A 23,158-nucleotide genomic window follows, 5' to 3' on the forward strand; every position below is an offset into this window, starting at 1 on the left:
GCTGACTGCACGGCCCCAGTAGGAAACACATTCTAAGACCCCCCCCCCCACCCCGGGCTGACTGTCCAGCTTTGTGCCTCCTTCCCTGACAATGTTCCTCAGGTAAATTTAAAGATATGTCTTAAATACTTTTCTCACAGCTGTGGGGGCTTAGTGAGCAGGTGCTCTGAGCAGCCCCTGAGTTCAAGGCGAAAATCTTGAAGGAGGATGTGAGATTCCCTTACTTGGGGAACACAGGGTATGTAGTTAGCATCCATCCACTGGGCTTGCTGCCTTCTAGGCAAAGGGAGGGATAGTCAGCCTTTAATTCCTTATAAATATTTAGCCCTTTACCTGAAATGGTCCGTTAAGCAGCAGGAATAATGTATTCATGAGAGGTCAAGTGGAGAAGGTGACATACCTTTAATATCTACCTTCCAGAACGGACTACAGCTGAAATTAGTTGGAAGAAGGCAGTATCTTTTCACTTTTTTATTTTGGTCACAACTGCTTATTTGTTTCTTTGTTATTCTTCTCTGGTTATGAATCTGTAACCAAGCGGACATGGATCTGGAGGTCTATTCTTTTAGCCATTCTGACCATCCTTACACATACAACCGCCTGAAGAATTGATCACAGCGATTAGTAGCAGTCTGGTAACTGTCCAAGGTGGCAGGGTTGGCTCGCTTCTCCCTCCAAGTTCAGATGTCATTGTCAATGCAGCCCTCCCTCTTCTGTAATACATGCATCATACTGCTTTGCTAGTGAGACTTTCCACTCAGATGGGAAATAGCCAACAGCCCGTATCCTTGGAAGCTCTTGGAGTTTCATCAGTTTTTTCTTTCAAAAGCAGTTTCAGGGCAAGCTCACTTAGAGACAAGAAAGAGGAAGATGCAGGGGGGACTTAGAGACTTCTCATTTTATGGAATTATATGAAAGTATCTCACTGAGAGGGATTTAAGAAAGTAAACAATAAAAGCAGGAAAGAAGCAGCCTGTGGGAGAAATAGACAGGAGCACAGCAGAAAGAAGGAAAGAGGGAGGAAGGTGACATTTTTGGTAAATCCTCAAATTTCAAACTATTTTTCATTTGACTTTGGAAGATACTATGTAACTTTCATTTCAATCTATTTACCTTTCAAGCAGTGTTTTCTAAAATTACCATTGACATCCCCTGCACATATACTAGCTTTGGGGAACATGCTTGACATTCTTTTTAGCTAACTGAGCAAAATCAAGTTCAGGTTATTATTAGTTTTCTTTACTGGGGGCGAGAGGGGGCCAGACCTACCTTAGATGATCTCTCCTTGTATCTTGTCCTGAAGAGCCCTGGATTTACACATCCATCTAAAGTGTTTACGCCACTTCAGACTCAAAAATCTGCCCCAAATGGCATTGTGCCACAAGTGGATGCCTATTGCTTCAGAAGGAGGGGGCTTATTCCTGTGTGTGGTTGCAATGCTGTGGCACTGGGCAAGAGGGGACATTCCTTTCTAGGGCCTCAATGAGGTCAAATGAAATTTTGCCCAGTTCTTTACCCATGTGGAAAATGAGTGTGTCTAATCCAAGTAGGGGAAATGGGAGAGGAGAGGAGAAAGGTAGATTACCCTGAATGGTTTGAAAAGACTGTGTGTGCCAGACAGAGTGACATTCTCCAGTCCCACGTGGTTTTAGATCCCTGAACACTTTACCATCTCCAGTCTCAAAACTGTCGGGCTCACGGCCAGGAAAAGAATCAAGCTTAATATTTTAATCACATCCAGAGGCAGAGTAAGCTGGAGCTTCAGCTAGAACAGATCCAATTTCCTGCCCAGACCTGATAACTTTATAAAGAGAGCTCAGTGGCATTTCAAGGGTTAATTGCGAGCCTTTAGAAATCCTGGACTGGCATTTATCTTTTAAAAATACAGTAGGTCCTCTGTATCCGAAGGCTCTGCATCCATGGAGTTGACCAACCGCAGACTGAAAATATTCAGAAAAATTAAAAATTCCAGAAAGTTCCAAAAAGCAAAACTTGAATTTGCTGTGCACTGGCATCTATCTATATAGCATTTACTTGTATTTACAGTTGTTGACTTAGCATTTACGTTGCAGTAGGTATTACAAGTAATCTAAAGATGATTTAAAGTATATGAAAAGATGTGCATATACATGCAAATACTATGCCATTTTATATAAGGGACTTGGGCATCCATGGATTTGGGTATCCTTGGTGTCCTGGAACCACTCCCCCAAGTGGATACCAAGGGACGATTGTATTTACACAACTGCTGTGTGTGTGTGTGTGTGTGTGTGTGTGTGTGTGTGTGTGTGTGAAGAGATCAAAGCATTTAACATTTTCTCTCCAAACCCTAAACATCTCCAGAAGTTTAAAGGAATGTGAGATTCACTAGGCCCACCTGGAAGGCTATGACATGGACTCACTTTAAGTTTGAATTGCAGGAGGGCAGATTACTCACTGGCCCCCCTGCCAGGTGGTGGGAGAGGAAAAGTAGAACCGTTCTCTGAGTTCTGTCTTCAGAACCCCTTTCTCAATCCACTGCCTCTCCCTTTCAGACCCAGTGTGGGAATCCAAGAATCCAGGAGGACCAAATGACTCCTCTGCTCAAGTACCATCAGGGAAGTTTCTGCTTTTTTCCTCTGTTCATCTTGAGAGGGAAGCAGCAGAAAGATTGCGTCCCCTCCAGGGGAAGCCCCAGGTTTCTCTTTAAAACAATGCAACCAGACCACATCCTCTTCAGCATCCCTGGACTCTGGCCCGGGACCCAGCCCCCCTGCACACGCTGCTGGGGGAAGGGAGAGTTTGAAACTCGCAGAAGGCCTTGGAAGCGAAAGGCAAGCCAACAAAGGATGGGGGAAGGCCTGGGGGCAGGATGGGCTGGCAGACTGCATGCAGCTCAGGTAGGCTGTGCCTTCCTTCTGCCCTTACAGCCGTGAGGGTTCCCAGGTCTCTCCACCAGACACCCTGACTCTCGAGACTTAGGCTGCTCAGAGATCACGGGACTCTTATCCCACTGCTGGGAGGGGCTTTTCTCAAACAGACATTTTTATTATCAAATGAGTGATGGAGTATGCGCGCGCGCGCGTGTGTGTGTGTGTGTGTGTGTGTGTGTGTGCTGTTTTCCCATTATTCATTTCAGATAATATTCCCTCCTATCCATTAAAAAATGTTTTTTCCTAAAAATCAAAGTAATGTAGGTTCATGGCAGAAGATTTGGAAAATATAGAAATGTGACCCAGAAGAAACAAAAATTCACCTGTAATTTTACCACCTAGTTTTATAAACATTTTGTTGAATAGTCATCCGTCCCTTCTCTATTCTTTTTTTTTTTTTTTTTTTTTTTTTTTTTGCAGTACGTGGGCCTTTCACTGTTGTGGTCTCTCCCGTTGCGGAGCACAGGCTCCGGACGCGCAGGCTCAGCGGCCATGGCTCACGGGACCAGCCGCTCCGCGGCACGTGGGATCCTCCCAGACCGGGGCACGAACCCACGTCCCCTGCATCGGCAGGCGGACTCTCAACCACTGCGCCACCAGGGAAGCCCTCTAGTCTTTTATGGAATATAAATTCCAGGAGGACAGGGATCTTGCTCACATCCGTGACCCCATGCTCTGAACAGTACCCAGTGCACGGCTACGTGCAAATGCATTGTTTGGATGGATCGATAAATAACTCTAGGAGAATAATATGACTTGAAATAAGTTGTCATGATACAGCAGCGAACAGCAGAAATAGAGTTGCTTGGATGTGGCCGACTTGGAACGCAGCTGCTCCTGCTAATTTGCTGTTCTCCTTGGGTCAGTTACTTCACCTCTCTGGGCCTGGGTTCCTTCTTCGGTAAAATACTCATTCTAGTTAATATTTATCAAGTGCTTACTCTGCACCAAGTGTTGTTATATGCTCCCTACGTGTATTTCTCACCATAATGTACTGTCTACCCCACTTGTGCCCGAGCAAATGAAGGCACGCAGTCAGATAGCTAAGTGGCGAGCAGCTGGGCTCTGGACTCCAGCGGACGCCTGGCCTTGGGATGACATGACTTCTAGGGCCACTCCCGACTCCACTGCTGAGTGAGAGAGGAGTGAGGCAGAGAGGTGGCTGGGATGATCATGCCCGAGGAGCTCAACTGTGGAGCAAGGTCCAGGGGGTTATCACCTGCAGGTCAGAGAGCAAAGTTCTTAACTAGATGACTTCCTCCCAACTGTGAACCTGAGGAGTCTGGCTGGGCGTTCACGGAGCATAATTAAAGGGCCATCCAGCCAGCTCTCCACCACTGAGAGGTCGGGTTCCGAGGGCTGCTGGTGTGTTCCCTTCTTCATCCCCAGCCACCCCCGGGATGGTGCCCAGGGCCAGGCAGGGAAGTAAATCAGAAGTAAATCTGATCATTCCCGACCGTGAGCAGCCTGGGATGCATTTGGTGGGGGAGGAAGAATGGGAGTCTCGTGGGATGATTAGCTAGGATGTCAGTGGGCAGGGCACGGTCCCCCTCCCTGCCCCCCCCAGATGAAAGTGTGGGCAGATAACCTGTGTTTTGCTTGTATCCATGGTAACCAAGTCTCCTTTTTGAAGAGGAGGAATGGGCTTCGGTAAACAGATCTATTTGTGTGACTCCTGTTACTCATTTGAAGCAATGTCACTCCTTTTTCCACTGTGGTCTGTGTGTCTGAGTCACAGGGAGCCTAAACTGGCTCCTCTGAATTGACGGCTCCCTCCCAGCCTCTCTTGACGGACTGCCAGCTTAGCAGGGCGTAGCTTACCAACACATTTTTTTTTTTTTTAAGCCAGACTGATTCATAGAAACTCCTTTAAAGCACAGTGAAAAGAAACCACCCATCACACACCCCAGCACACCAGCGCAGGCAACTTATAACCTCGGGAGGCCAGCCCTCCCCTCACTGTGGTCACAAACCTCGAGAAGAGCGGACGCCTGCCACCAGCTCCTGTCACTCTGGGCACCTCGGTCGCTGGACCCTCAGGTAGGACAGCTCCCGACACTGTGGGGAAGCCCAGCGAACTTTCCTTCCTTCCCACTGCTCTCCTCCTTCTGACCTCACCGGAGCTCTGCTTTTTCTTTTTTCCTTTGCTATTTTTCCATGACCCTTTGAAATGAACCCTACGAATTTTTGGCTAAAAGTGGGCCACCGAGACAACTTTTTCCTTAAGGTTCAGTAAAATCTAGTTTGACGGGGGCCCCGGGGGGTCGGGGCCATCGGTGGGGGGTGCTGGGCTGTAATTAGGTCTTGCAGGAACTGGGTTCTTGTTCTGAAAGCGTGATGGGAGCAGGGACTTTGGAACAGCGTATTCCAAAGATTGGTACTAGCTTCCTCGGATACCACTAGCGTATCCTTTATGGGTTTTCTTTATGGAGGAACCACGACATACCTTTGAAATGACAGGGTGTGCTTGCCCCGCGTTGTCAATTCCTGTTTTGATGCGAAGCGCTTCAGGACTTGACCTGTTTCTCTGCGTGCTGGTCTTTTGGGGTGATGGTGGATACAGATCTGCATTTCAGTTTATTTTTGTGGCTACTTTTCCTGCTGTCCTTCGGTATGTTCATTCACTTTTATTTAAGTGTAAATATTTTTTCTTTCCATGGGATAGGAGGAGGGGGTTGGTTTGTTTAAAGAAAACCGTTAGAGGGAGAGAGAGCGAGAGAGAGGAAACGCTTTCTTTCAAGTGGAGTTTGAAATACAACGCAGGACGGGTGCCTTTGGTGAAGTTGGGAGTCTGATGTGGATTCCAGAGCTCTCTCTCTGGCCAGACATGGAGGATGGGGAGAAGCAGGAGGGAAACTGGGTTTGGAGGGGAGGGGAGGGCAGGGCAGGGGAACTTCATCTGTCCCTGTAAAAAAAATCGCTTTGTGCTTTCACTTCAGAAACCACCAAATTTTCGTGCTGAGTTGAAAATATGGCATATCAGAAATGTTAAAATCATTTTTTATTTTAGGTGGATGTGGGATTTTTTTTTCTGCGGGGAAGGCAGTGATTGTTTTGGAACATTTATCTTCTCACTCTTTCCAAAACACGGCTGTACAAATGCAAACACTCGTGCTAATCATGAAAGGGATCTGGAAAAGGAAGACGAGTGATTTCTATTTGCTTTTTTTTTTTTTTAAGGTTAGCATTTTGGTGGAGGTGTGGCCCATTTCGATATAGATACTGGTGTATTTTTTCCCCCAGGTAAACAAGGTGAGGAGAATGACAGGATTCAGCTTGTCTGAGGAAATTAGGCTTTTTCTTTGGAAATGTAGTTCATACGAAGAGAAGATTCAAAAGTAATCAGCCTACGTACCTGGTACGGGGAAGGTGCTTGGTAAGATTGCCCTCAAGGGGATGATTAAGTTAGTGCAAGGGCAACTCTTCAAGATGCAGGGAACTCCCGCCTTTGCTTGAAATGTTGATTATTTCCCAGTTATATGGACGTGGCTTAGGGAAGCCATTATTAAGTTGACGGTAGTGGTATCCTAGGAAGCTAGTGGTCTGTGCAGGTTAAAACTAATAAGCTAGATTTAACTGGTCAGCAAGCAGACAACACTGACAATTCTGGGGGCGTAAACCGTCACCGTGAAATTCATTATTTGTGCGGCATCTACTTTACGCTGGAGTTTTATAAATGAGCAAAGTGCGCTGCGCGTTGTTGCCTGGGGTTTGACGTCAATTTAAAGAATGCGGTTCCGAGTCCCACCTTCCCCTCTTCCTCCAAGAAGTAGCGAGAGAGTTCCGTGGCTGAGGGAATTTTTGTGGAGTTCAGCTGTGAATCTTTGACAAGACTGAACGGGGAGGGTTGTTTTTCCTCCTGCCCTCAGAGGTGGATCAAATTCCACCCCAGACTCTGAGGACTGGGGCGGGCGTGGAGCGCTGTCTGGAGGGCCGCAGGATGTCCGGTCTGGCGTCCTGGTCCAAGGACCCTCTGGAGTTTACATTGTTTGAGGGTAGGACACTGTCCTGGGAGTTGGCAGAAGGCCATCGAGGACCAACCCAGGGCAGATCACATCCCAGAGCAGATGCTGGCCCCCTCCCAGGAGTACAGGACAGCCTCTAGGAGAGGAAAGACGTCCCCTCCCCAGACCGCAGAAAAGACTGTGGCCTTCTCTACTCTTCCTGCTTCTCTCCTCGGCCAGACTTGGCCCATCCAGTTCCCAGGGACATCCAGACTCTGGGGGACCTAGAGAAGGAGCTCCATAGAGGCCACCTGGGGCATGCAGACCCTCTTGGCTTGGACTCGGTGGCTCTGGTCCAGACCCCCTGGGACCAGCGGAGAGAAAGCAGTCAGAGACCTAGAAGGCTTAGAGGTGAAGCAAAATGGCTTTTCTGTAGACTTCTCGGAGCCTGACAGGGAATAGACTCGAAAAATGGCCTCAGAAAAGGGCACAAGGCAAATATAGTTACATTTCATCCTTGATTTTGTGCCCTGAGTTTGGAAGGGATCTTGGAGGTCAACCCATTCATTCTCTACCATATGCAGAAATCTTATTTTCACACCACCTTGGATGGATGGGAATCTTACATTTCCCTAAAATTGCCAGCGAAGAGGCTTGGTTCCTCAGAAGGTACTGCCGTGCTCTCCCACCTTTGCTGGAGAGCTCTAATTACTAGAGTTTCTTAGATCCAGCAAAACTGGCTTCTCTATAACTCCTATACTTTGTTCCTAGCACTCCGGTGCTGAAAATACCCATTCTATTTTCATTGTTGTTGATCCATCCAGTGCTCCTTATCCTCTAAACACTTGACACTTATTCAATATTTAATGGATAAAACCTGATGCATCTGTATTATTATTATTACGACCTAAGATTCAGAAAGAACAGGGAGCGTTTTCGAAGCTTTGAAACCGTGAGCATAGTCATCCATGCGCAGGTGATCTGATTCTGAGGCCCTTTATTTTCTAAACACATGCATACGGTTCCTTCTTGAACCGACCACATGTATACACACAGCTGCCTAGCACAAAAGCTCAGAGCCATTTGGGACTCTCAGATATACATACTCAGAGGGACACACCCAGTTACTACCACGAGGTCACGGTTAAATCAATCCAGTGCCAGAAACACAGGCTTCTGACTTGGCCTTCTGGGGCTGGTCCCTTAACTTGGTCCATAGTTCACGCAGCCCACGCCTTTCCACTGTGAACCTCCTGTCCTAGTAAGTACAGGAACAGGCTGCCAATCAACATCACCTCGATCTAATTGCTGGTGGGCAGTCTGGACGTCAATCCCTTGAAAAGTGCTCCTAATCCTTAACTAACGTAGAACTGGAATTTTCTGACCGTAAGTGTCCCTTTTCCAATACTTTTTCCAGTTCTGCCCAGATGACCCTGGATTTCTATTCAGTAATCAAGGGAGCCCAAATACGCTTCCAGTTAGGAGTTTGCTTGAATTCCCAAAACCCCACTCCCCAAACATGCATGTCTCCAGACCACTGTTTGTAACACTTCAGTTACAAGTCATTTCTCTCAATTTAATTGGGATCCGCTGATACTGAAGCACAAGGATAAAAGTAGAAGCCCTTGGGACTGCTGTGTCTCTCTCCCTTTTTAACAAAACATTTGGGTCAACCTTTCCTTCCCTGCTGTGGAAATGGCATTTCTCCGGAGCTAAAATGGACTCCTCTATTCTCGGGGCCGTTGGCCTTACGCAGATCTGGCAGTTTTCATATTTCCCGAGCCTGGTTCATGAATTCTCTTTTCCAGTGGGGTAATTAAAATTGAGAACCCGCTGGGCTTGGGTTGAAATGGGTGGCATGAATCCTGAGGTAGGTGCAGGATGGCTGAATAGGAGGTCCGAGGGGCCGTCGTCTTGTCCCGACTCTGCTGTGTGACGTGGGCAGGACACTTGTCTTCTCGATGGAAGGAACTGAGCTCGGTGGTCTCCACGGCCCCTTGTGGCTCTGAGACCCTATTGTTCTAAGATCCTACCATTCTTGTCGTGAGGAATCCCTCGGCTCACGCTAACAGCAAGCTTAATCCGTAAACACTGAAATGAAGCCACGTGTTGCATGGGAACAGGCATCTCACGGAGGACGGAGGACCCAGGCGGTCTCCCTCGCTTCATACGCTCAGAGATCCCTTAGGGACCGGGTCCGCGGGCTTCACCGTTGGGTAGCAGCGAGCATTCACCCGGGTCTCGGAAGAAAGGTAAGAGGTTTGATTTGTGAAACCCGAGGAGCACCCGCTCAGATAAGCAGGGCCAGGCTAGCCAAGCCTTGTGGGGATATTGACAACAGCAAGGGATCTGCCAGGAGCCAGACCAGGCTCGGGGAAATGTGACGAGCTGGTCTTGTTGGGAAAGGAGCCCCACCTTCTTGTCAGGGAGGGTGCGGCCGCCAAGGTGTGCATGAGAGCTGATGGAGAGCGGACGTTGACGAGGAAAGGAGCGGTGCCAGGAGGAAGGGGGCGGGGAGCAAGGGGACCGCGCGGGTTTCCTTAGGCCTGTGTGTCGGGGGAGGAGGGGGGCAGATGGAAAGGCCTAGAAGAGGGAGAAAGTGGAAAGAGGAAGCCAGGGAGAAGGAACGAGGCAGAAGTGTGAAGATGCTGCACTCTTGACTCACTCCCTCAATGCCTCGAGACAGTCCTTAGGGCCAAGTATTCCTTCTTTGTCTCCCCCGCCCCCCCCCCCCCCGCCGTGAATAATCTTCTGTTGCTCACGGACGCAACATTTGAGTTTCCATCGAATATCTGTGCCAACAGGGCGGGGATCTTCCCCGGGGACGTTTCTTCCCTTTTCAGAAGGGTCGTATCAGGGCTGACAGCAGATCGAAGTCCTGGGTACTTTGATGTCTTCTTTGAAATAATCAAAGACCCTGCCTAGGAGGCTAGGTGCGGGGAGCTGGGTCGGACCAGCCAGGTGGGTCCACACGTATTTCAGAGAAAGGGTTGTGAGGCGGAGACCTCGCGCTTCCCTTTGCCTGCCATGCTTCGCCGGGGAGGGGGGCTTGTGCTGTAGGTGGGAGCCAGGATGGAAGGTTTGAAGCTCGTCTGAGGTAGGCAGTGGCAGAGGGGCAAGGAGGGGCGGAGTCGGGTTTGGCCGGGGCAGGCTCAGCTGGTGGCCCCTCTCAGCAACCTAATGGGAAGCAGCAGCGTCCTTCCAAAGGCCCTTCGTTTCTTCCAATGGCGCTCTTTCGAGAGGCTTTGCTGACCCTCTGATTAACTAGGAGGCGGTGGGAGGAACAGAGGGAAGGGGAGATCCGGTAGAAGTTCTAGAACTTCTGCCCCGACGTAGGAGAGAAAAGCTGGTGCTGCAGTGGAGAAGGCCTGACCTGGAAGATGCCAGGGGGTGGGCTTCATCCTGACACTGCCTTCACTCTGGAGACCAGCTTTTCCTCGTCCGTTGAGGAACTGGACTGAATAACCTCGGCCCTGCTAAGCCACTAAACAGCCAGTTGCCCTTAGAAAGAGCAACAAGCCCGCAGCCCACCCCAGGCACTGCGGCGGCCCTGCTGCACCTGCATCCGTCTGGCCCTGCCACCTCCCAGGCTGTGGCCCCGCTGGTGCAAGCCTGTTACTGCCACCTACTGTCGGACCGCCCCCCTGCCAAGGGCCCCTGGGGCCGGGCCACACCTTGATTTTCTTCCCAAACCCTAGTTATTATCTTGGCAACCTCTCCCTCGGAGACATTCTGGCCACCAGAACACTCCTCTTTTGTTAGGAGCAGAAGACAACGAAGCTTCCTTCCTCGCCCAGGGGACGTTGCCCAATGGCCTGACCAGCTGCGGGCCGGGGCCGGGGACACGGGCTGGGCCCTGCCTCGCTGCCCAGGTCTGGCCTGAGCCTTGGCAGATGTCCCCCAGATCTAGCCACTCCCTGACACAAAAGAGGACCAGGGGAAACCAGAGAGAGAGGTTATTCTCTTTGGGGACGTTTGGAAAGACAAGCTTCATGTTGCTTGTTTGCTTCTAGCAGAGTTGCTGGCCCTCAATTTCTGCCCGAGAAGCTTCAAGCCCGTTTCGCTGGGCCGAGCTTCTCATTTTCCATAAAGGAACACAAAGAATAACCAACAACTGTACAGCCTTTGCTCTGTGTCAGGCAGGAGCCCTTCAGTCCTCACGCTAAGGCTACGAGGTCTGCAGATCACAGTTAAAACGGGCTGGAGTTTCAACATGCTTGAAATAGCTTCCAATTTTATATGTCAATTATACCTCATTATCACTGAATTTTTTTTTTTTAAAGTGGTGCATCAGGAGTTGAACCTGGAATCTGTGCTCTTTTTGCTGCGCAATACTGTGTCTCTCTAGGAGCTACTGTCCAGAGAGGGTATGTTATTTTCCCGAAGTTAGCAGTTAGTCGGAGGCAGAATTTTTATGAGAATCTGGTTTTCAAATAGGTGCTCTTTTTTCTTTCTTTCTGTTTTTGTTCCCCTTCAATAGCATCCTCCTACCCCCACCCCCAGTTCCTCATCCCTAACTACGGGAGAATCACGCTAGTCGACAGCAGCGCCGGAAAAACATCACCTTTTCTATAATAACCCCGTTCGTGAGAGCCCACATTTGGGAGGTGCAGTCCCCTTACCCGCAGGACCATGAAAAAATAGTTGTTTTCTTTGGCGCACGTAGATTCCTGCTACTTGATCGCTCATGCTTCTCCTGGTCATAAAAACTGCCCCGTGCACTTGAAAACATCAGACCCTGGAATGATGTGTATGTAGTGAGGTACAGCTTGAAATTCTTTCCTTTCACACCAAACATCAGACATGCAGAAGCAGGAGGAAATAGCCCTTCAGGATTCTTCTTCTCCACATGTTTCCCACGGAGAAATGAATGCCCCCCTCTCCCACCCCTACATAAAAACAATATTTAGAATGGAAAAGTACACTTGACATAAAACAACAAGAACAATGGTCAGAAAAGCTCATCCAAGGTCTCATCCACTCAGCCCTGCCTTTAATCCCAGCCTTTTCCTCCTCCGGATACATCCTCTACGGCTGCTCCCCAAAGAGAGTATTTCCTTTTCTGCTGGACATTCATTTTGCCAACCCAAATGATCCTCAGTGGGAAAGAAACATATCAAAATAAACCGACAAAAGCAAAATGATCCTGATGTGTAGAGGACAGAAAGGCATTCGTGCTACCGCCCTGTACAGTGTCCCCAGGAGAAGCACAGCCAGTTTGGGGTACGCCACGAAGGAAGATGGGCAGATGTGGGCTGACTCATGGAGATCGTACGACCAGGAGTGGCTTTGCCTTTCATCTGGAGAAAGCACTGTGTCTTGGTCTGAGAAAGCGTTCTTCAAAGTCTGCAGGGACCCAGAAAGAGATGGGGATTTCACTGACGGCATCAATCAATGAAAAGACGGAGTGTGTCCAGCAGTTGGGTCATCTCAGGACAGTGTTATGACTTAGTGAGATTTGGTGATCTCAGGTGACGTCCTCTGGCTAATTCTCTGATAACCTGGCAGTTCTGCTGGAAAAGTGACCACTTTAGAAAAATGCTAACAAGGAAGCCTTAGACAAAGGGCAGAAGTAAGATCAAGGTAGTCATTGTCAAGAGCAGCCTCTGATGTGTTGTCAGGACCTTTCTACTGGAAGCGGGTCTTGGTAAGTAGTGAGCTCCCCGTGACTGGAGGAGTTTAAGCATGATTTAGGTAGTTCCTTGGTGTAGATTTATAGATGAGTTTCATGCATTGGGGAGGAATTTTAAAGCCCCCTTTCAGTCAGAGGTTCTGTAATTTAAAGAGGTAGATAAGGAAGTTAAATACACAAAGTAGTATTTAGAAGTTTAAGATATTTTCTTTGCATTTACTTGTTTCTTCTTGAATAAAAGGGAACAAACACACATATAACCTTGACTATTCAAATGTCAAAGCTACTCGGAGGACTTCCCTGGTGGCGCAGTGGTTAATAATCCATCTGCCAATGCAGGGGACACAGGTTCGAGCCCTGGTCCGGGAAGATCCCACATGCCGCGGTGCAACTAAAGCCGTGTGCCACAACTACTGAGCCTGCGCTCTAGAGCCCGCAAGCTACAACTACTGAGCCCGCATGCCACAACTACTGAAGCCCGAGCGCCTAGAGCCTGTGCTCCGCAACAAGAGAAGCCACTGCAGTGAGAAGCCCGCGCACCACAACGAATAGTAGCCCCTGCTCGCCACAACTAGAGAAAGCCTGCGCGCAGCAACGAAGACCCAACGCAGCCAAAAAATAAATAAGAATTAAAAAAAAAAATACTCAGGAAATATTCACAGAGTTTGCCTGTGGTAAAATGTTCAATACATAGTTACAGTAATATATAAATAATTTCTAAAACTAATACAGGACTAAAGTTCACCTATATAAAAAAGGGGGAAACATTTTCTCTGGAGAATTCTGTTGTTTTTTTATGAAGACTTCAGTTACTTTGACATTGATTTTTTTTCCCACAGAAAAGAAAATATTGCCTTCCTTGATTCATTTATTTTCTCGCTGAACAGATACTTTGTACCTGTCATAGACAAGCTTCTCCTTTCAGGAACTTAGAATCTTAGGGGTGGGGGAGTGAAACATTTCCACAAACAATTCTGTTACTAGGCGGGTTGCCACCAGTGATTTTAATAACAGGAGGAAAATGACTACTTCTGTTTGGGTTTAAAATTCCTCGGGTTCCCAGGGCCAGCGTGAGGTGTTTGGATCCTCTTTCCTGATTGGTGGTGGGGTGGTGGTGTGTTTGGAAGATTTGAGAAGATGAGTGACTTGGTCGGATAACGCAGTGACACAGAGCATATACTTAAGAGGGAGGAGTTCAGAGAGAGGATCGCGGGAGAGGCTGATGGTCCTGAGCTGGACAATGACAGTGGGAGTGGAAAGTACGGATGCACGGGAGATAAATACTGGAGGAAAAATGCATGACCTGACTGTGTTATTTTCAGCAATGAAACTGGGGTGATGAGGACACGGGAGGGGAAGGGGAAGCTGGGACAAAGTGAGAGAGTGGCATGGACATGTATACAGTACCAAATGTAAAATAGATAGCTAGTGGGAAGCAGCCGCATAGCACAGGGAGACCAGCTCGGTGCTTTGTGACCACCTAGAGGTGTGGGATAGGGAGGGTGGGAGGGAGACACAAGAGGCAGGAGATGTGGGGTTATATGTATATGTATAGCTGAGTCACTTTGTTATACAGCAGAAACTAACACACCATTGTAAAGCAATTGTACTCCAATAAAGATGTTAAAAAAACAAACAAACTGGGATGAGAGGAAGGAGTGATGGGGAGGGACTTTGGCATCTGGTCATTGTTGCTCCTGTCTCCCCAGAAAAGCCTGGGCTGTCTTCAGCTGCCAGGGAAATGACTAAACTGTCTTTGGCTAGCCAGCCCGATACACAGGCTTCTCAGGAAGCTACCCTGTGCCATCTGGGAGAGGATGCCTCCACTTTGCCTTTGTCTGTGAGACTCTCACACACTCCAAGTGAATCACAGACATTTGAGCTCTGTGGGACACCCCCCCCCCCCATTGCTCACACAACCCCCAGATCCCTGTTTCTGATTATGTGACACCTCCAGTCTCTGGCGAGTTCTTCAGTGACTCAAGCCGAGGATTTCCATCACTTCCTTTGCTGGAGAAGTGGGTTTGGGGGGCTCTACTCTGTTGTATTGCTCCCAGTTATTGTTCCTTAGACCACCCTCAAGCGTTGCTTCCCCTAGACTCTGGTCGCTGCTCAATAAACTCACAGACTCCGGGGCAGAAAGAAAGTGATCTGACCCCTAGCTTAGCAATCACGGAGCCAAATTACTAACATCTCAACTGTCTGTTTAGAAGTCAATGATTCTCAAAGTCTCTACAGTATGAGTTACCCATCAGAAAAGGAAAGGTGTTCACGGAGACCTGATTCATTTCTCCTGGTCAGAACGCCCTAAAAGTGTCAGGCTACCTGAAAAAGACAAAGAGAAAGGCAGTCTCAGGGATATGTTCCTTTGATTCTTTCTTTTTTTTGGGGGGGGGGGGGTTGGGTATAAGAGGGAGGCAAGAAACCAATAAAGATTTAAGTGGACGGAGCCAACTAGAGAGGGCGGTTATCTTTCTCCCTAACATGAGTTAGTGGTTTACAGCTCCAGTCACCAGCAGCCGTAATCTTCAGGCTAATTTTCACTAACTGTAACAAATGTCCTATTAGCAAAGAACTTCATCCAGATCTAGAATGGTCAGTGGTTGTGAGGCTTGTATCGGGGACAAGAGTGTAAAGAGACCACCGCCCTAGTGTGGTCTGGGTGATGCGGGGAGAACAGGGGAAGCATGTCAGAAACAAAGATGGCGGTGGTGGAAAAGGAACCGGCGGGCCTGTCCGTTAGGGCAGAAAGAACAGGAAAGGAATAAAGAGAGCCTGTGTGTGGCTCTAAGTCGCTAACCTCCATTTCTCTTAATGATCACTTCTCTCTAGAGTCAGCATTCATGCCTCCCCTACTTTTCTCAGTTTCCCACCCAGCCCCACGGAGCCCTGACCACCCCCGTCCCCAAGCTTGTTGGGTAAATGAGGGTAAAGGGGGCGATCCTACTCTGCTTCCAGTGTGGGACGAGACATGTGTTCCTGGCACCCCACATAGAACAGTCAGTGGACATCCTATCCCTTGAGAATGCAGTGGATTCCCTAGCTCTGGTGGCCTGGGTCCAACTCCAAGAACCACAGATCACGTTGTTAGGGAAGTCCCAGCAACCACGTGACAAACTTTGGGCCGTTCCCGAGCACCGATGCTCTGTTGGGAGGAAGGTGTGGCGCCCAGCTCTTTAGAACCGCCATGCCGTTATCCTCTACTGCCTGGTTTGAGCTGCCCGGCTATGACTAGGGGTCTGCTTTCCGTTGGTGCGTGCTATCCGTAGCATTTTGGAGAGGTGGGAGAGAGAACTCAGTTATTGTTTTAGTGAAACATACTGCCACAAAAGAAGGTTGTAGCAGCCAATACTTCCAAAGATATAAATGCTCGGAAATGGTCTCTTTTCAGCGCTTTTATCTGAAGCAAGATATACACGAGGCCAGGGAATGAGGCTCTCAGAAATCTTCCCTGCCTGTGAAGGGTGGGTGGACCCCGTGGGAGCATGGGGTCTTCTTTGGTTTCTACCCAAACTGCTCTACAACTTGATAGGTCCCCACTCATCTGCTGGGGGGCCTCTAGTATAGGGACTGAGTACCTAGGGATGATGCAGGCCAGGCATTTAAGAAGACAGTTCATTCTGTTTCCAAATGTGTTGGGGAGAGCCATTGAAATTAAAGGAAGCCCCTCTAAGCTGACGATGGATGATACTAATAAAAACCTGGCAAATTTGGGGCAATGAAAAATGGAGAGGTTGCTATATGTGTTATGCAGCAGCTCCAGCTAAGCAGCTCCTACTTCCGGCTGGACACAGCAGCCAAAAGTGGAGAGAATTGTGTGTTCCGTGCACTACAAACGCTTGCTAATCCAAGACATTTTGCTCCTTTCTTTGGTGAAAGGATGTGGCATGATTACAGAAATCTAAATACCTTGAAAGAGAGTCGCTTCCTTGCTCGATTCCGCCACTCACTCCTGCCTGCACCCTGCAGGGCAATAATGGTCGGGGGGACTGTGGGTTAGATCAGAAGTGAGAGCCGTTGGCCAGGAACTCGCGTGCCCAGGGGGTGCAGTGGACCAGCCACGGTGAAGGTGCAGGGTAATTGGAAGGCAATTATGTTCAAGTCATTAAAATGGACAGTGTGAGCCGGGGAGAAAGGAATCAGACTCAACTTTGGAGGGTTACAGACCAATCCAAGGAGACAGAAAACACTGCTGGATCCCCAACAGCATGTAAGGGAGGACACTCAGAACATTTTCCTCGGCCTCATTTAAGAGGCATCACTTAGTGTGTTATATTCTGTCTTTGGTCCCTCAACCCCTGTTAGGAGGAGGGTGTTTATAAATTAGAAGCAAAGGAATAAAAAAGTCATTTGTAGAGCCCAAGGAGGATTAAACATGACTTGTTATATAATATTTTTTTAAATAAATTTATTTATTTTAATTTTTGGCTGCATTGGGTCTTCGTTGCTGCGCGCGGGCTTCCTCTAGTTGCGGCGAGCTGGGGCTACTCTTCCTTGCGGTGTGTGGGCTTCTCATTGAGGTGGCTTCTCTTGTTGCGGAGCACGGGCTCTGGGTGCATGGGCTTCAGTATTTGTGGCACAAGGGCTCAGTAGTTGTGGCTCACGGGCTCAGTAGTTGTGGCCCACGGCCTCTAGAGCGCAGGCTCAGTAGTTGTGGCGCACGGGCTTAGTTGTTCCGTGGCATGTGGGATCTTCCCGGACCAGGGATCGAACATGCACCCCCTGCACTGGCGGGTGGATTCTTAACCACTGTGCCAGCAGGGAAGCCCACGTTATATAATATTTTAATTCCCTGCATTCAGAGAATTAATTCATGCCTATTCCTTTCTCCATGAGGGGCGAGCTCAGGATCTAGTGATGGTGTGAATCTTGGGGGTGCCGGGAGGATGGGTAGCACAGGGCGGAGAAGAGTGAGGATTCTCCTCCTCATCTCTAAGGGGGTGTTCCTAGTGGTCCTCCCACGCAAGGGGCAAGGATTAGGCATAAAGACAATTTCTAAGAGGACCTAAATGATTTTATACACACTGCCTTGTGAACTGGAGAGCAGATATCCTATTACTGGCACTTAACATGGGGCAGCCTGGTGATGGATGGACTGGGTTGGTTTGGTGCCAGCCACTCAGTTTCATATAATAATAATAACAGTAATAATAGTAATACTAATAATCACAACGAAAGCGACCCCATTAGTACCTGCCACGTGCCAGGCGCTGTGCTGGAAATTCTCCATATATGATCCAATGTACCCCTCGCATTTCCCTGTATGAGTAGCATTGCAACCCTCACTTTACATAGGAGGAAACAGACTGGAAGGTCAAACAACTTTATACGATTCTAACTCAACCTCGGTCTAATTCAAAAACCTCTTTTCACTGTGCATTAAAGTCAAGCAGAGAGTTGAGGAAGTGTGCAAGGACCTGAGAAAAGCAAAAATGCATTTGAACGTGTGGGGAGGTTATTAATAGCAGGCACGAAAGCTCCAAGCTCTCCCCTGAAGCTGCAGGAGAAACTTCATCATTTTGGTCGTTCACAGTTCCACTGGACATGTTTCTACAAAAAGAATCTAGGTGGCAGGAGGTGCTCGGATGGGGAAGGAGGGTGCGGGGTGGGGGTTGGAATGGGTCGGGTGGGCAGTGGGGGCCAGTGTCTGCCTCTCATTCCTAGCCTGTCAAGAGCAAGGCCCCCGGGGTTCCGTAAGTCATTCTAGACTTTGAGTGCCTGATGAGGAAAGGGAGAGGAGATCAAAAACATCAGAAGTGTTGGAATGATTGTATCCGTGCTTTCCAGTAAATACCCGGTCCAATGTGAAAGGGGCTCAAGCACACTCAAAGCTTCAATTAAATGAGGTGGAGGGAGAGAGCGAGAAGCGGGGCACAGTTACTGGATGTGCACCGCCAGCTCCTCCCTGAGGGGGGACAGCCACACATCCACCCTGCCTAGGGTGTGAATAACCCGAGCCCTTTCCTTCTGATGTTCCCCAGCCGAGCCGGCGCCGCCTCTGAACTGTCTCGGGCGTGAGTGACAAAGCACTCCTGTAGCTGACATTAATCAGAGTAGCTGCCTTCTCATGCATCCTTCACACTTTCTTTATTTTCTAGGTTTGATGACCCATGGGCTCCTGTCTTCTATTCTGCTGAGATTACGGCTGAACGCTTTTGTTTACCCATGCACTTTCTTAATCTCTATGAGTTCCCCATCCCCCCACCCACCGTGTGACGGATGCATTTGCCCATCTGCTCTACTGAGTCCTGAAGGATTGGCATGTGGGTAAATGTCAAGCACAAGTCAAAGGCACATTTGGTCTCTCAAGCTGCATCCAGCCCCCAGAACTGTCATATTGAATCATAGGAAATAGAACCCTATGCCCCCAGGTCAATAACAGAGTCCCTACCATGACACAGCCCAAACGCCCCGGTGCAGTAATACCAGTCTAAAATCTTCCATTGGTAGATGATCAGACCATTAAACTGTAATTAGGTAGTTATAATTATTGAATATTGAACAGCACTATTATAATAGAAGATGTGGCTCTCACGTTTTATATCTCATCTGGGATCAAGTCAGTAGCCCATTCAGTCTCTGGGCATTGAGTAATAGCTGCTGGTCTGAGGAAAATTCGATTAAAATTGCTGGGTGAGCAGTTTGATAGAAGCGTGGACACTTCCCTAGTGGAAAATAGAAATTTATGTGACATTGTTGCACAGAGACCTGGAAATTACAGCTGTGAAAGCCCTTTTAAAAACCAAAGTCCTACTTTTGGCCTCTAAAACACAAACAAAATAAAATGATAACAGCTACCATAAAATTTTCTTGTTTTGAAACAGGCTGTATCAGAAGGATGAGTATATAAATACCTGAGAGGCAGAATTCTGTTTCTGTTTAGGTCTATTTAAATAGACGAATAGGTACTTGCGGGAACTGGGCTAACTAGTTGTTTGCAGGAATTTATGACGAAATCTTGATGGTTTTTACTGCAGCTCTTCCTGATTTTAGTAGCTAGCCCACCCAGGTGGGAAAGCTGAATTACTGTGTTGAATCTGACAGTAACCTGCCCTTTCCCTTTCTTGCTCTCCTTTCTTTTCAGAACTCTCTTCACTCCCCAGCCATCAAAAAGCCAAGATGTTGGTGTTACTGGCCAGTATCTTTGTGGTCCACATCGCCACCGTCATCATGTTATTTGTTTCCACCATTGCCAATGTGAGTTGTGTTCTTCTGTTCATTCATTCATTTGGAAGTTATTTGCATATTTACATAAAGTGCTACAAAGGACGTTTAAGCCATAATTCCTGCCCTTTGTGAATTTACAGTTTAGTCATGGAAAAAAATAAACACATACTTGCACTTCAGACAGCTAAGTAACAAGTGTCTACATGAGTGATCCCGCCAGTCTGGAGAACACAGCGAGGCTTCTCAGTGCAGGTGGAGCTTGGAGGACGGGTAAATGGGTGGGGTTTCTCTCTGCTAAAGATGCAGAGAGAAAGGAGCATGGGACGCCTTCTAGGTGTGCGGAGCCCACCAGGGAGGGACAGGCTTTGTTCAGGGCATAATGAGGACACCTGTGTGGCAGGGCAGACCTTTCCTTCCTTCTGGGGACCTTGATTAGAAGGGAATGAGATCATAAGACAATTCGGTGGCCCGACTGCCAGATTCAAGATCTGGGCAGAGAGTAGCATGTGAGAGTGGAATTTTGCAAGATTAACCCGATTCCCCTGAACTAACTCAAACAAAACAACCTAAAAATATGGAGGTAGCAACAGTCTCTTCTCTCTGAACCTTGGGCTACTCTGACCTCTAGTGGTAGTTTGCAGGGTCCATTGTGCTTTTCTCAGAAAAAAACAAGACAGCTCCTTGGACCCCAAAACCAAGGCCATCCATCACTAGACAGACAAAAATGGTTCCAGAACCTGTTCAGGTCCCTGCTACAGTTGAAGGATAAATGGGTTTTCAAGTTCAGAGTTTTGCCAACTTCGGTGGGTATAATTAGAGGCAAGGCTAATTGAAGCACCACTGTGATAAGCTAGAACGCTCACCCACGTGGCCTCCCCCAGACTCTAATTTAGCCGTTCTGTATGCTGCCCTTCAAGTCTCTCAGGATAACAGGTCCGATAAACAACTTCAAACTGTATTAGTGGATGCTGAGTGCTGAATATCTGAATTATCAGCTTCTGATACGGGGCTGGACACAGAGTTGTTTATTAAATCAAGAGCAGGCAGGCGATTTGGCATCCTGGCCCTGCTTTTCCAATAACTCTCATTTTAACAGACGCTCTATGTAGACAGGGCTGGGTGTTTGTTTTCCATCCCAGAAGGATAAGTGTTTTGCTAGCACCGTGGTGAGCCTCGGGGAACACATTTTGGTCATTCTTCTACTTTCAGCTGCCGCCACAGGAAGGCTGTGGCTAGACTATGTTATTATGGAATTACTTTGCATGTTGTGACGATCAAGGTTTATCTTTCTGTTTAGATGAACGTGGCTTATTGATCACTCAGCTGTTTTCTCCGTTGCCCTTTATGTTTCTTACTTTTTTCCAGTTGAACATTTTTCCTTAACTTTTTTTCCCCTCTAGCCAGGCCCTTCCATGAAATGATCTTGGTGGGGTGTATGAAGTGTGCCTCCTTAAAACCAATTTCCTCATGCAGGGTTTCCATTTCTTAGAGCCTTAGAATTTTAAATCGCGATGGTTGAATTACTTCTTTTCTTTTCTTTTTTTAAGTGATGAGGGATGTGAGGCCCAGAGAATGAGGTGACTTTTCCTTGGTCACACGTTCTTCTCTCTCTTTTTTCTTGGGACCTTTGTGACTTCAGTTTTAGTGAGACCTTATTTCCACCAAGAGATGGAAATAAACCATGTTTTTGGCTAAATATGGAGTCTTGATTAAGATTTGGTCCTGACACAAGGTGATCTGTTGTTTCCTTTTCTTTCAAAGCAGGGGGTTAGTTTTTAAACAACTTTTTATTTCTTTTTAAAATTTATTTCAAAAAAATTTTACTGGAGTCTAGTTGATTTACAATGTTGTGTTAGTTTCAGGTGTACAGCAAAGTGAATCAGTTATACATATACACATATCCACTCTTTTTTAGATTCTTTTTCCATATAGGTCATTACAGAGTACTGAGAAGAGTTCCTTTATTTCTTTTTGATTTCAGGCCTGGATGGTTTCAGATGTTGGAAAAATATCAGTAGGTCTTTGGAAAAACTGTACTTCCTCTGACTGCAGCCACAACCTGTTATACGGCAGTGAAGGTGCGTACAAAGATATTGTACTCAGTGCTGACAGTTGGTGCGCTCAGGGAAATGGCCAGTCCCTCGGGGACTGGGTAGCCTAACACCCTCACCCCCCCCATCCTGTGTCCACAGATGCCCTCAAGGCAGTGCAGGCCTTCATGATTCTGTCCATCATCTTCTCCGTCATCTCCCTCGTGGTCTTCGTGTTCCAGCTGTTCACCATGGAGAAAGGCAACCGCTTCTTCCTCTCAGGGGCCACCATGCTGGTGTGCTGTGAGTATCAGCTTACCCAGAAAAAGCTTTTCCCGTAGATCTTACCATGGGTGCTCCCGGCAGCTTGAACAGCTGAGTACATGGGGCAGTGAAACCGCCTTGTACGATTTGTGCTTTCTGGGAGAACCCCTGATAGCTGCTTGGAATAAGAACCCTCGTAGGCTTCACTGTTTAAACCTGGGCTCCCGGGCAGCTACTAAGTGGCTGGAGTCCGTCCATCAGTAGCACTTGTATACAGGACCCTTGAAGCGGGCAGGGATGTGGGATTCCTTAGAGAGATGGAGCCGCTGCCAGAATGCCTGCCATGATCGCCATTCCCACTCTCCTGTCGTTCTTCCCCCACACACGCAGTTTGGTGGAAGGCGTGTTCTTCTGCATGCCTCAGGCAGCCTGCCCTTGTGTGCCGGGGTCCAGATGGGAAGGCTGAGGGGTGGACCCGAGACGCTGTGTTTTATCCACACAAACCAGTGCGGATGTGAGAACTTGAGCACCTCTGATTTGCCAACACAGCCATCAAGCTTGGTTTGGGGCAAATTGACAGAACTACCGTTGGGGGTCCAATTTCAGATTTCATTTTCCCATCGCCCATGAGGGAAATAGGCTCTTCCTAAAATTATAAAATCTTTTTCTTGGTTTTCATGTTAAGAAATCAAACCAACAGCTAATCGTTGTTTTTCGCCTGCAGGGCTGTGCATCTTGGTGGGGGCCTCCACCTACACGCATCACTATGCCAATAACTCGAAAGACTGGTACCCGGAGAGTCACCACGGCTACTCCTTCATCCTGACCTGGATCTGCTTCTGCTTCAGCTTCATCATCGGCATTCTCTATCTGGTCCTGAGAAAGAAATAAGGCTGAACACGTTATTGGGGATCTGGGGGGTGGGGGTGGGGAGGAGGGAGTCCTTGAATCTGGGAGAGGAGTGGACGTTGCTAAGCAGGAAAAACCAAGAGAGGGAATTGGGGGGAGGGGAAGGCAGGGGGGAGGGGCTGATACCCAAACATGACTGAGAGGGTCCCGTACTGTCCAGCCCCTGCCCTGGGAGAAAGCCGTGGGCTGGGATGGATGCTTCCTGGATGAAGGCCAGAGGGCCTCCCTCCAGCCTCCAGCTGTTATCAGTTACATACACTGCCTGGGGCCCCAGCAGCTGCCACATTGCTGACTCTACTT

At 48.2% G+C, this 23,158-nt stretch overlaps 1 protein-coding gene across 1 annotated transcript; it reads left to right on the plus strand.

Annotated features, from left to right (window-relative positions):
• Positions 1-4,766: 4,766 nt before the first annotated feature.
• Positions 4,767-22,840, plus strand: EMP1 (epithelial membrane protein 1; the record flags this gene model as incomplete). The annotated part of the gene is made up of 5 exons (XM_082850326.1): positions 4,767-4,952; positions 19,573-19,685; positions 21,637-21,733; positions 21,848-21,988; positions 22,674-22,840. The coding sequence occupies exons 2-5, from the start codon at positions 19,608-19,610 to the stop codon at positions 22,838-22,840; spliced, it is 483 nt and encodes a 160-aa protein (XP_082706452.1). The 5' UTR covers positions 4,767-4,952; positions 19,573-19,607.
• Positions 22,841-23,158: the final 318 nt, after the last annotated feature.

The sequence above is a fragment of the Leucopleurus acutus genome, assembly GCF_964270905.1.
Source record: "Leucopleurus acutus genome assembly, chromosome: 11".
Lineage (NCBI taxonomy): Eukaryota > Metazoa > Chordata > Mammalia > Artiodactyla > Delphinidae > Leucopleurus > Leucopleurus acutus.